Below are 13,209 nucleotides of genomic sequence, written 5' to 3' on the forward strand. Positions count from 1 at the left end.
GGCATCCATTATTTCTCTCTCAGTTCTCTGAGAGATTGGGTGGAGTATAGCCATGCATCTTCCTGTTCACTCTCAGTACAGGCAATAGCAACTGTCCCACTCACAAAAACCAACCCAGGTATTCCATAATTCAACCATGGACAGGAATGAATTATTTTTCAATTAACAGCACATAAGCAAGAGGGCCAGCTAATAGTAACATTTCAGTACAAATCAGTGGCAAGGCTGATGGGGCTCAGAATAGCTTGAGTCCTGCCTGATGAGCTATTTGTGCAAAGCAGCAGTTTACAAGCTATTCATTCAAAGTAAGTACTAGGTTAGTTACTTTTAGATGAAATTTGGAGGCTGGCATTTCTTATTTCTCTCCTAGTTGTTATGCAATTAGACATTAAATTAGCATATCTGCCCTATACATAATGCTCATTCCCTCACTGAGTACTAAGAAGCCAACAGTGCAATCCCATGTATGTAATGGCCAATATTAAGATCTAATCTGACCAGGAAAGAAGTCTCTGAATAATGAATACACAAGCTATATGCCAGCAAGGGCAGATGTAAACCAGCCCATTTGTGTCCTCTTAACCAATGTCACTTTCCCCTTTTGGTTTGCTATAGTTTCCCTAACGTGCCCACAAACACTAGAAATGGATCGTCTACCTTTCAGCCATCATCACGCACAGGTACCCTGAATGTCCCTGAGCCACTGGCTTTCTCCCACAACTCACATTTGTCTTTCCATCTCCAGACAGCTGACAGGTGGGACTTGGCTTCTCTGACTCAGGCTGTGTATGTGTTGAAGTCTGCATATCAAAGGATGGCTTGATCAAAACTAAAGGTGTGCAGAAAACCATGGTGCAGTTCCATTCATTGCCTGCAGAGAAATTCAGTTCTACTGTAGTTCCTGTGAGATGTTTTTACTCCAGCATTCAGTTAACAACTGATGAGTCACCACATACTTTTGAAGCAGCTGTAAGGCAAGTCACTTAGTTCAAAGCAGTGTTTCTCAACCTTGGCAACTTTGAGATGTGTGGACTTCAACTTCAGAGTTGAAGTCCATACCTCTTAAAGTTGTTAAGGTTGAGAAACACTGGTTCAGAGGCTTCCATAATACTGACTGTATTAACAGTCTGACTAGTTTTGGGATTAATAACTGTCTTAAAGTTTACTAGTAAGAAGCTAATCCAATAAATTTAGATGGGGGAATCCTATTTTCAAGTAAACTCATTTAGAAGCAAACTACAAACATTTTAAAATGAGTTAAGAGAATGTTTAGACAACATGGTAGCTCTAAAAGCCTATAGTATTTTCAAAAAATAGTCTTCCTGATTAAAAAAAAAATCAATTATATATTTCTCTCATAGAATCGCTTTTCCAAACAGGTCTAAAAATTCTAAGCACTTACTGAAGAACAAATCTCAGTTCCAAGTAATATATGTAAAGGATTAGGTTATAAAATTTGAGCTGCATGTTATGAGTAAAAATATTCAGTAAATCTTCTCCAACCTAGTGCAGCACAGATGCATTGGAACTACAAGTCCCAGAAAACACAGCTGGCATGTGAATCATGATGGACATCAGGTTGGGGAACGCCAATTTAGGACTTCTTCTGATATTAAGATGTCATAAATTTCCTTAAGGTAAAGACGCCTATGGAATGAGCATAGTAATACATCCAAAACACAATGCTATCAAGAAACAGTGAAAGATCACTTCCCACTTGTGTAAGAGACTCCCAGAGGAACTTTGGCATCTCTCATTTACTTTGGGTTTTTGCAAATGGGCAGGTTGAACATAATTGTTCAAAACAGTTCTATATTTTGCTAAATGTATTTATTTATATTTTTTGAAAAACCATTTGAACAGCAAAACATTATGGCAACCAGTTTTCCCTTCCCAAACCCACCATCCCTCCTTAGAAAAGGTTCCACTGACTGTGAAACTGCCCTTCCATGTTAGACTAGAAACAATAGTCGCCATCACAAAATCAGAACAATCTGGTACAACTTTTAAATATCCATTCTAAGAGTGGGGTTTATCTTTCAGTGACTGGAAAGTTTTGGGTTAGTTTTAACACTAACCCTTTCCCCCCAAATGGTACACAAAACTTGTTTTATTCAGATTCTTTTAGAAGATGTGAAACTGTAAATACGAAGAGTAAACATCTATTTATTGAGAAAGTTCAGTGTGAATGACCTACTCAATATGTAGCTCTTGAATGGAAGAATGCAAAGAAAATACGAAGTTTCAAAGGATGAAATGGCAAAAATTGGGCAACCAAAGCCCACGGGGGAGCCATCGTTGCCTTCTTAATCAGAACAGATTACACAGGTGCCACCAAGAAACCAAATCACAATAAGCCATTTTGTTTTCTGTGGCTCTTTGTGATTTCTACTGTCTGCCAATCACAATCATCAAATACTGCATGTGTAATACCACCAAAGGGGTAGTTTTTCTTCATAAACTGGGGTTGATGATCATGGTCTAGCTGCACAAAGAAGCAACCCAGCATATATGTTATCCCGCTCTGCAATAAAAGGAGTCTGTTTTTCAAGAATCAGAAAAGTGTGAACTGAAAAGCGTTTGAAGAAAAATTTGTACATCACCCAGAATTGCTGGGAGTTGGGCAGCGGTACAAGTTTAATAAAGAAAGAAAAAAAGGGGGGGGATTATGTTACCCTATTTAATTTGAAGTGGACTTAAGCAACCTCCATAATCTGGATCCACGTATTTCAGTGATCATGGGATATTACTGTTGCACTTCGGATGAAATAAAATCTTTAAAAAATATTCCCTATGGGAGGAACAAATGTGGGCAAAATCCATCTAGAAGTTGAGTATTTCTAGGTTCTACTGACTGCAGTCAGAGCAATTTAAGCACATAGGGCTTTAAAACTGCTGAACTGTGATGGGTTCGTGTTCTTGGGAGCAGACAAAATGCTCTACAACTCTGCACTTGTCTACTGGAGAAAGGATTCTTTGACTTGAGTATCTGGCCCTTCCTGCTTCTCTCATTTATTGTGTCCAACAGAGCGGTCCTATTGTGATCATGTCCTTTCCAGCTGCAGAAAGAGAACTGTGTTGTTAGTACAGTCATGCACAGGAAAAACAACAGGACTGGATGTTACAGAATATTTTTCAGCTTTGCAACAAACAAGGGGGGAAAAATCACACTTACAGACAACACCAAGAAACATGCAAACACTTGAAAGTCCTGAAGAGACAACTGTGAAAGCCAAACAAGGAACATCCCAACGAACTGAAATTTGCTCTTTGCCACTGTTAAAGGTATCTCTTATAAGGAAACATCAAGGTATGGAATTCTCTCATTCATGCGCTAATGACAAACACAGTCCTTTAAAGGACAGCCAAGAAAGTTTTCCTGCATCTCGCTGCTGGGACTCCAACGTTGGTCCAATATGCTTTAGGCACTCAGCAGTCTTGCGGCTTCTGGCACCAGCTTCAACTACCATTTAGCTGCTGCTCTCCTCTTTGTTTTCTTTCCTTTGAGGACTAAGTTCAAATGCTGGGAAGCGGGACTTTTCAGGAACCAAGATGTCAGAGAGGAAGTGGATAGCTCCTGCCATGCCTGAAAGTTCAAAAGTGGACAAAAGCAAAAGGAAACATGGCATCTTCATTCATAACCTTAAGCAGGGGCATGCGGAGAGATGTTCTGAGGAGGGACTGGACTACCTTTAAGTCAAATCTTTCTCAGTAAGATGGTACACCTATAATGCAAACCGGCCTAGGACCAACAATCTCCTTTTATTAAGAAGTAACCATTTGGAAAAAGGACCAAAGGCTGCAGGTGGTATCAATTTCTCTCCCATGGAAGCATAATGTCTACTAGTATCTTTGAACTAAAAAAAGAAGTTTCACTGCTCAAATTTGGTGGTGCAAAAAAATCAACTCACAACTTGTCCACTGTGGTCTTATGCTGATTAAGAATTGCATGGGAATCCCTGCAAGAGCCCTTCCTGAAATAAATTAAGTTAATAAATTAGAGTGCTCTAATGGAAGTGGATTGTCTTCCTGCATCCTGACCCCCTTACAGCCAGGATTCAGTGCCAGACCTGGGGTGGGAACAGCATTGGTTGCTCTGGTGTATGATTATGCCAGGACCTGGATGATGGAGGGAGAGTGTTCCCTCAAGTGTTCCCTTCTAGTCCTCCTCTCAACAGAATTCAGTACCATTCACGATAGTATCCTTCTGAATATCTGGGAGCGTTGACAGATGAAGTCACTATTCTATAACGGTTTTGGTTTATCCTGAGTGGTAGGTAGGATAGGTCAGCCCAATGGACACTCCATATAGACCTTGGAGTGGCTGTAATTCATCCTGGGAATATGTTTTCTATGGAAAAAATAGGCTACAGGATAGTCTGCATCTAAAGAATATACTCCAAAAGAAATTTTTTTATGACAGCATAGATTTATCTGGGGTTAGAGGCCATACCTGCACAAATGTCCTTGGGAGAAAGTGCCACTGAACTCACTGGGACTTATTTCTGAGAAGGCAGAGATTTGTGCTAGTGGCCTCTCTGAATTTTAATTTACTTCTGAGTAAATCTGGACAAGATGGAGTCTTTGAAAACAACATGATTCACTTAAGCCTTGTTAACATCGGTGAGAGTTGCTGTGTGATGGAGAAATACACAACCACCCTTTTCAATGATTTTCTACTCATTGGGATCTATGAAGTTCGAAAAATTGCCCCCAAATCCAAAGACATTTTTCAACCTGCTGCCTGCTTTCAGATTAAAGCTTGGCAAATTTCCAGCTAGCATGGCATGAAGCTGGTTGGGAATTCTGGAAGTTATATGCCAAACACATCTGGGATGCAACTCTCTATTTAAGCATTCTAATATCCTATATCTAAGTCTTCATATGCATTTTGTAATATCAAACCAATTCTCTAAGGCTCTTAGATAAATCTCACAGAAAAGAAAAGCCATAGGGAACATACAAAGGTCATTCACATAGATTCTACCAATATATCCATCCTGCCTTAACTACTGAAAACTCTTAAGAATGGGAAAAAGGCTGGAAGATAAACAAGGAGGGCCTTAAAACAGAGTTGTATAAAGTGGTTTGAATTTGAAAAGTAGGATTAGCGTCATAACTTTTCTGTTGAGGTCAGAACAGGCACAACATTAATTTTGTAAAATTATTCAGAGCTCAACAGATGAAAGTATTTTGGTTGCAGCCCAACTCAGTTTACCAGAAATTCACATATATCTAAGCCGGTAGCTTTGCAGTCCTGCGATGCAAATGTATGCTTACTGAATACAGAATTCAAGAAAACAAGCTCTTACCTTCAAACAATGAGTAGGGGCGGTCAGGAATACGGCATCCATGTGCACCATAGTCTAGACACCACTCGGCAAACTGAGGAAATGTGGCAAATAAATAGAATTAGTAAGTATCTTGGCAAACAATATACATGAACAACTAGGTAACTCTGCCCCAATCAGTTTACATAGTGATGTTACTCTCTGTTAGTATCAACTCCAAGGAGAAAACAATCAGCGGTTTATATGAGGAGCTCTAGTGAGCAATCAGTGGTCCCTAGGTCATAATTCAGAAATTCAACAGCTGAGCTGTCAGAAAACAAGGGCCACTCCTAGTTTGGACCATCATTTAGCTAAACTCAAACTGATATTACAAATAAATTGCATCATCATCATCATCATGCACTCTTGCTGCTTAATTCCACGTACTTCCACTATAATGAGTGAATAAGTAAGGTAAAGACCTAAAATATTTAGTTATCCTTATTCAAACTTTTTTTTAATCAGGAAGGAAAACCAGTTGTGGTCCTCCACAGCCTCTATTACTAATTACCAATTGCTAACCAGGGCCCTGGATTCTGTGGCAGACTCTTGCATTTAAACAAGCCAACCCAACCAAACTAGCAGCATCTCTAGGTTTGCAAATAAGGATTCCTGTGCTTGCCCACGTACAAGTAATATCCTTTTTTCAAGATATTTATATGACAAAAATCCATGCATAGCAAGCAGGTAGCAGCAGGTTTGGAGAATCCCAGGATTTTCAGAAGGTTAAACACTTTCAAGAGAAAAGGCAGCTGGGGTGGGATGACCACAAGCAGTTCAGTGATCTAGCCAGCAGTCACAAAATACAGACTGAATCCTTGCGGGGAGGGGCAGGGGGGGAGAATGGGAAAAACCAGGAGTGCATTTGGGAAATGAAATGGAACACTTTGGAAGGGAACATGGCTGGCTGGCTGGATACCTAACTCTGATTCCCAAGCAGTCCACACTGCAACTCTGCGTACAAGTTTTTTCTGTTAGTTTCTGTAATGGTCTTAAATATAGATCCTGGGCATACATCTGCTTCCCTTCCTATTCTGTTTTTTCCTTTTGGGTAGCAAATCATTCTAGCAGAGGGCAGTTGAATTCATTCTTCATTTAATACAATTTGAAGACCTAAAAGAAAATTATGATTATTCCGTTCAATGTAATGTTGATTTATTAAGCCCCTTTCTGTTAGAAAACCAAGTGGTACTTTTATGGAGTGATCTTTTTTTCCTACTATGGGAATATAGGAGAAGCTTTTTCTTCCTGTTCGATTTGACCAGGGAAGAAGAAATCTTTCAGTGATGCATCAATAAGAAGAATAGGGATTTAGTGTTTCTCTAAAAAAAGAGAAAAAAGTACCTTGCAAGCTCGGTAAAGATACTTTTTATCCTGAGTTAGATGATAGAGGGATAAGAAAGAGTAGCCATTTCCAGCAGTCCCATGACAGATTCCATACCCTTTCCTCAACAACCCTCTTTGCCAAATGACATCACTACATTCCATAGCATCCTTCAAATATTTATCTTCCTTGAAAACCTGTGGATATCAAGAAGCACAGAATCAGATGCCCATCTTGGCCAAACCTCAGCACAAGGTAGGAAAGGGTTTTGTGACTATATGGATTTAAACCAGAAATCTCCAGAATCTATTTGCACTCTCTCTGCAGAGGGACCACAACATGCTTTGCCATGGAATTGGGCAATGGGACTAATTGTGACATTCTTTTATCTAGAAAAGAGGATCCCCTATGGAACGTGTGTCTACATTTAGAGCTAACACAACTCTGCTAGGATGCTCACCCACATTCTACCAGTCCGATGAACTGGCATCCAGGTGTTTCAAACTGCTTACAAGAGCCCCATTCAGCAACTCCCACAGTTATCTGGGCACATGTAGGTACTCAGGCCGAGAAACTGAATCTTCTAAAAACCAGATGAGTAACTAGATGAGGCGAGTTTCCCACTAAGGGCTTCCCAGACCAAATGTAATTTCTCTGTTGTCTTCCTTCTCACCCCACTGTCTAAATCCAAACTGAAAGCTTCTCAAAGCAAGGATATAACTTCAATTTATGACATTCAGAAAAGACTTGCAAGCTATGGAATTAATAAAGAAACAGTCAGAATGCAGCTTGGGGTAAAACATCATTTAAAAAACAGTTTGTCCCAAAGTATGGGGAAGGAAGCATTGCCACTAAACTCGTTTTTTGTTGGTTTACAGCAAGACTTAGAGAATTAGTTGCTAGCTCTTTGGATTCTGATTATCCCACGGGAGTAAAAATCTTCTTACATTTTAGAAAGCAACACTGCAAAGTGCTGGAGGAATGGACAGCACATGCTACATAAGATGCTATTAAAAGTCTGAAAAGGCAACTTTTCATTTCAAAGCAGGTCTTTTTCTACTCTCATGTGTGGGTCCAACAAAGACGCACCTTATAGGCTTGCATGAGCATATGGATGACTCCAGGTGCCCCATGACACCAGTGCACTAGCCTGTCAGTTTCATTGCTTAAAGATGAGGGGTAATTCCCAGATCGGAATTTTTTATGACGCACATAGTCAATGCTTGGCTTCAAAAGTTCCATCAGTGTCTCCTGGTCAATATTAACTGCTGGCTGCAAAAGAAAATAAGATCTTGTTTTTTTTTTTCTTTTCTCACACAGTAAGAGTACATTGCCATAAAAGCAAAATGGTGTGATCACACAAGTTACGAACCTCATATGCATGCTGAAGATCTGGAAAATCAATGCCTTAAATTATCTTTGCTTGACTGCCTTACAATTAAAATAAAAACAAACCTAAATTTACTTTGCTCACTGTGTATAGCTTTGTGTATGACAAGAAGATTTGCCCCACAGTAATGATTCATTTAGGTATCTGGGACAAGTGGAATGATGACTTGTTCATATTCTTCTATGAAGAAGGATGTTAGCTTTCCCACATATTTGGGATTTCCACATCTTGCAATGGTGAAATGCTTGGGAGGCCATTTTGCACATTAAACCAGGACTGCAAAGCTACTATGCACAAATCCCACAGGCAACTTAGTATTTCTTTGCTTGCCAAGAAATGGCCATATAAATCCTTGAAATCTGGATTCAAGGGTCACACCACAAAGTCAAGTTGTGCATGGAGGGGAACAGAAAGACAATTCCTCTGTGAGTGGAAACACATGTCCATTGTCTCTAAATCAAGCACGTATCAAGTCTTATGAAGATTCACAACTCTTAGGGTACTCAAGGAATAAAGGAGCAGCTTCTTCATTCACTCATTAAATGGGTAAAACAAATAAATAATATGATACCATCCTGAAGCCCAAACCCAGGCTCTTGATTTGTGGCACACAAACAAAACAGGATTGCAAGCCAGTAAAGATGTGCGTTATACCAATTCAGAAATATAAATCTGATTTATTTAGAAGCAACAAACCAAGATCCTGGGTTTGCCTCTCATATCCTATCAGTTATGGGGCCAAGTCAACTCTTCCTCCTCCTTCTATAGCCCATACCATCCTGAGTCTTCCTACCTCCTAATGTGGGTTACTAACAGAAACAGCAGAAGCGGCTTTAGTGCAGGATCAGAGCACTGGAGAGGCAGAGTTCATCCTAGAACCCAGGCAGAAACTCCAGGACCACGCCTGAGCATATCCTCCACCCAAGTGAAGGTCATCTTGCTCACTATTAAGAGTGGTTCTGAGCAGGTGTAGATGGCCTTTACCACAGGGCTGAGAAACTGCCAGTGGCTGGTAGAATGGCTCCCCCAAAAGACCATGATGCCCCAGTGGAATTAAGCTCTGTGCTCTCTCAGTAAAACATTATCTAGAAATGGGGCTGGGCAACTCCTTCTAGCACAGTCTCAAAAGAAGACAGCTTCAGACCAAGCACAACCTCTAGAGAATTAGCTGGCGAGAAAACCAACACATGGAACCTCACCTGCATAAGCATGTAGTAGATCCCAGCCACACCATGGGCTGCCCCTACATACTGCTTCCGGTGCCACTGGTACAGTAATGGGCACCGTTCAGTCTTTCGTTCTTCTCTGGAAAAGTTTTTCCCTGATTCAATGATGGATTCTACAACCTAATGCAGACAGAGGAAGAAGAAGAAGAATCTAGAAGTACAGTATTCTTCTAATACAATTATTATTATTTTTTGCCTGAACAATGTGAATATGCTCCTTTATTGCCAGTCTTCTCCAAGAAGTTCCTTGGATACAAAGGGATCAAGCCCTACTCTCAGGCAGCACCTGACATTTCCTAGGATATCATGCCATTGTTTCTATATAATGCAATGCTTTATCACCCACAAAAACACTTTTATCACCAAGTTAGAGAGGACGCTGCAATAGCTAGAGCTTGCTGGAAGGCAGGTGCAGAGATGTCATTTCCTTCTTTTCTGGGGTGAGGAGTACTAGGTATGTTCGCCTCCTTGAGTTATTTATAAAAAAATAATAAGGGCGGGATAAAAAAATCTAAAATCTAAATTTCCGAACCTCTGCAAAGGTTGTATTTTGTTATTACTATTTATTACAGGTTTTCAAGAAGGCTAGATGCTGGAAAACAACAAGGCTTACCCATCTTTTGCTAAGAAGATCCCTAATACAGGGAACCCTTTGGTTTATTTTCTATAATTTTCTGAAAACTAAGCATTCTCCCTTCCTGCCCTTAAAAGCTGATACCGAGTTAGACTATTGCTCTATCTTCTTCACTACTGTTGACACTAACCGAGAGCATCTATGGATTTCTGTAGCCCTGTTTCGAAAGGCATGGGCCCAACCTGGACCTTCCATGAGCCAAGTTATTTCCTCTGGTACTGTGTAATGATCTTCCAAAATACACTGGCACAGAAACACAGGCTCCCATTGGCACAAAAATGGAAGGATGACAAGAAGAGGATAAAGTGGGCTATAAAATAGGATAGAGCAAGGGGGAGGCCACATAGCCAGGTACAGCTCTCTGTCTCTCTCTTCTACCTTCTTTGGGAGAGCACCAGGCATGGACAGTGATATCATGAGGTTGCTGCATTGGACCAGTTGGGGATTACAAAGGTTTGGAGGCAGAATGGATACCTTAAAGTAAAAGTCCCAAGATTGTGGGAGAAATAGGTGTTTTAAGCCTCTGACTTAACAGCCCCCCTAAAACAAATTAGAAAGCAACCCACCCTCTACCAGAGCCAAACAGGCATTGCTTCTGGGGTGTGGTTTTAAAATGAAAAGGTTGGGGAAAGGGAAGGAAAGGCTTGGGTGGGTGAGAGACAGTTCAGCATAATGAAAGCTGCTGAGTGGGATATACAGAAAAAGAGGAATTGGAAGAATTATTAAAAAACACTGTGAGTATCCAGATATCTCTTCCTTTCCAAAGCAACCAACTCTGTTTAAGCTGAACTCTCTGGAGTATCACTGAAAGAAAGAAAAAGCATACAGTGTTGGCTTTAAGTGATCATTTGTTGGGGAAGCGGTATCCATTAAATTTGAGTATCTGCTACATTCGAATTGAATTATTCAATTAGGTAACTGATGTAAACTGATGCAAATGTCAATTATATGATTATGCAAATGACACCAGGCTTTAGGAAAACAGACTTTTTTGTCCATTCTTTGGGAACTGAAATCCCAAATACCATTTTGTCAGTTGCATTCAAAGACTGCTGAATGGAGGTCTAGAGAATCAAGGTTTTATTGCATTTCCCTTACCTCTTTGATTACTGACTGTGGCACTGTCTCAGGACCAATTTCAGTATTCAGATAAAGCAAAGCATACAGGTAACCAGATCTTCCATAAAGCAACTCATCTGGAAGGTCAGAATCTGAAGCAAGGACCATCCTCTGGAGCTGCAAAAGTCTGGGGTAAACCAGAATTGAGAAAAGCATGCAACAGAGCTCTCATTCTTATATTAAATCTCAGATGTGACTACGGGATATTGTCTAGTCAAGACTTGTAACTAGCAATCCTCCTGACTGCCCGAGTAAGCAAAAACTACCCCCACTGAAAAAGGTGAAATATAGCCTCGTGTGGCGCAGAATGGTAGGCGGCAGTATTGCAACCGAAACTCTCCCCAGGACCCAAGTTCGATCCCAGCGGAAGCTGGATTCTCTCTCGGGTAGCCAGCTCAGGTTGACTCAGCCCTCCATCCTTCCGAGGTTGGTAAAATGAGCACCCAGCTTGCTGGGGAAGGTGACGACTGGGGAAGGCAATGGCAAACCACCCCGCTCTATAGTCTGCCAAGAAAACGTCACGAAAGCGGCATCCCCACAAAGGGTCAGACATGACTCGGTGCTTGCACAGGGGACCTTTCACCATTCACCCCCACTGAAAATTCTCTTGCATTTCAAAAGTACCTAAGTTACACCAAGTTGGAAGTGGCTAGGACAGTGTTAGAAAAATGCCTGTTCTGGGGGATGAGGGTAGGGAGATGGAAGGCTAGCTAATTCAGTTACAAATCTGTCCCCATAGAACTTCATGGATGGCAACCAGCAGGGCCAATGCATATAAAAACAGGGTGGAGCTTCTGGACATTTTGGAAGCTCCCCCATGGATGTCCCTGGCAGCCAGATGTTTTGGAAAGCATCTCAACTGATTCCAGTAGCATTTATTTCCAATTACGCATCTCTAGGATCCCATCTTTAACCCTTTATCACTCTTTGCTTCTGCTTCACAAAACTGCCCAACTTTATTCTTAGGAGATGAAGAAGGTCCATGTAACAGATATACAGTACATTCTTTGGAAAAGTAGTGGCAGAGATTAATCTTCCACCAAGCATGGATTAGCATGGATTGATTAAAATTCTAAATAAAAACTTCAATAGAAGGTTGGAATCTCCACAAGTCATTCAGCCATGCAACATAGAGGCAAGACAGAACATACAGAATGCAAACATCAAACATTTGGTCTTTATGACTCTCCAAACATGACTGTTGTCAGTTTCAAAGCAGCTGAATGACAGGAAAACATTCCAAAAGCCTCAGGATCACAATAATATTATTTTCCATAATGGGAGTATCAAAGGATATTTAAACAATTTAGAGTAAAAAATTAAGACACGTATGCACATAATTAAAATAGGTTCATTATTTGGCACAGGGAAAAAAAAAAAAGGAAAACATGAGCACAAAGTGCTTTATCATCAGCATTTCACAAATTGTGATTGCTTGCCAGTAATCATCTGCCAGAAACAATCCAAAGGACAGTCGACCTAATCTGTTTGTCCCAGCAATCTCAGCCACTCACTTAGTCACACACTCCTTGGATTCACTGTCATTCTTCAGCTTGTGGTACACAACCGCTCCTACTGCCAAAGGCCCAGCGTCACCGCAGAGAAACGTGACTCTTCTTCCATTCAGATTGCGCAGGATTCTCTTCACGTAATCCAGGGATCGCTGCAGGTGGGCTGGCTCCTTTGTCACACGATATAGCTGAAGATACAAGAGGGCTATGCCTGAAATTGACACACACACACAAAAAGATAGCATGCTTAATCTGTGGTTTTCTCTATATTTCTGACCCCACATCTGATACACTGGAAGTATCATTCATGTATACATCTAAATCCAGTAGTTTAACACATTTTAGTGCAGGCCTACCACTAAACGATCACATGGCATAAATACAATTCCTTACAGTTTTTTATTCTTTCCCCCTTGGCCTCTTTTTGCCTTCTCTCTATAACTCTCCATTGCTCTTCTTGCAAGAAACTGTAGGAGTTGGATTTCACTAAAAGACTAAGAGGATAACTTGAATCAGTCTTCCAAAACATCCCATATAACGGTTTCAGTGCTGAGATACAGTGGCATTTCCAAGAGCTGTCATTCACCACTCATACTGCCACATTCTGGGCCAGCTGCAAAATCCACTATCTTCAAGCTCTACCCTACAAAGAAGTACAATTTTAAAAAGCCATAG

At 40.7% G+C, this 13,209-nt stretch overlaps 1 protein-coding gene across 1 annotated transcript in view; it reads right to left on the reverse strand.

The window, feature by feature from the left end:
• Window positions 1-1,808: 1,808 nt before the first annotated feature.
• LANCL2 (LanC like glutathione S-transferase 2) overlaps window positions 1,809-13,209 on the reverse strand; it is a 28,015-nt gene continuing 16,614 nt past the window's right edge. The window contains exons 3-9 of the mRNA XM_063304184.1: window positions 12,538-12,745; window positions 11,003-11,150; window positions 9,244-9,390; window positions 7,744-7,926; window positions 6,675-6,851; window positions 5,313-5,385; window positions 1,809-3,586 (exon numbers count right to left, since the gene is read on the reverse strand). Of these exons, the coding sequence (XP_063160254.1) occupies window positions 3,471-3,586; window positions 5,313-5,385; window positions 6,675-6,851; window positions 7,744-7,926; window positions 9,244-9,390; window positions 11,003-11,150; window positions 12,538-12,745 (1,052 nt within the window). The 3' untranslated portion in view covers window positions 1,809-3,470. The remainder of the gene's footprint in view (window positions 3,587-5,312; window positions 5,386-6,674; window positions 6,852-7,743; window positions 7,927-9,243; window positions 9,391-11,002; window positions 11,151-12,537; window positions 12,746-13,209) is intronic.

Source organism: Candoia aspera, chromosome 4 (genome assembly GCF_035149785.1).
Source record: "Candoia aspera isolate rCanAsp1 chromosome 4, rCanAsp1.hap2, whole genome shotgun sequence".
NCBI lineage: Eukaryota > Metazoa > Chordata > Lepidosauria > Squamata > Boidae > Candoia > Candoia aspera.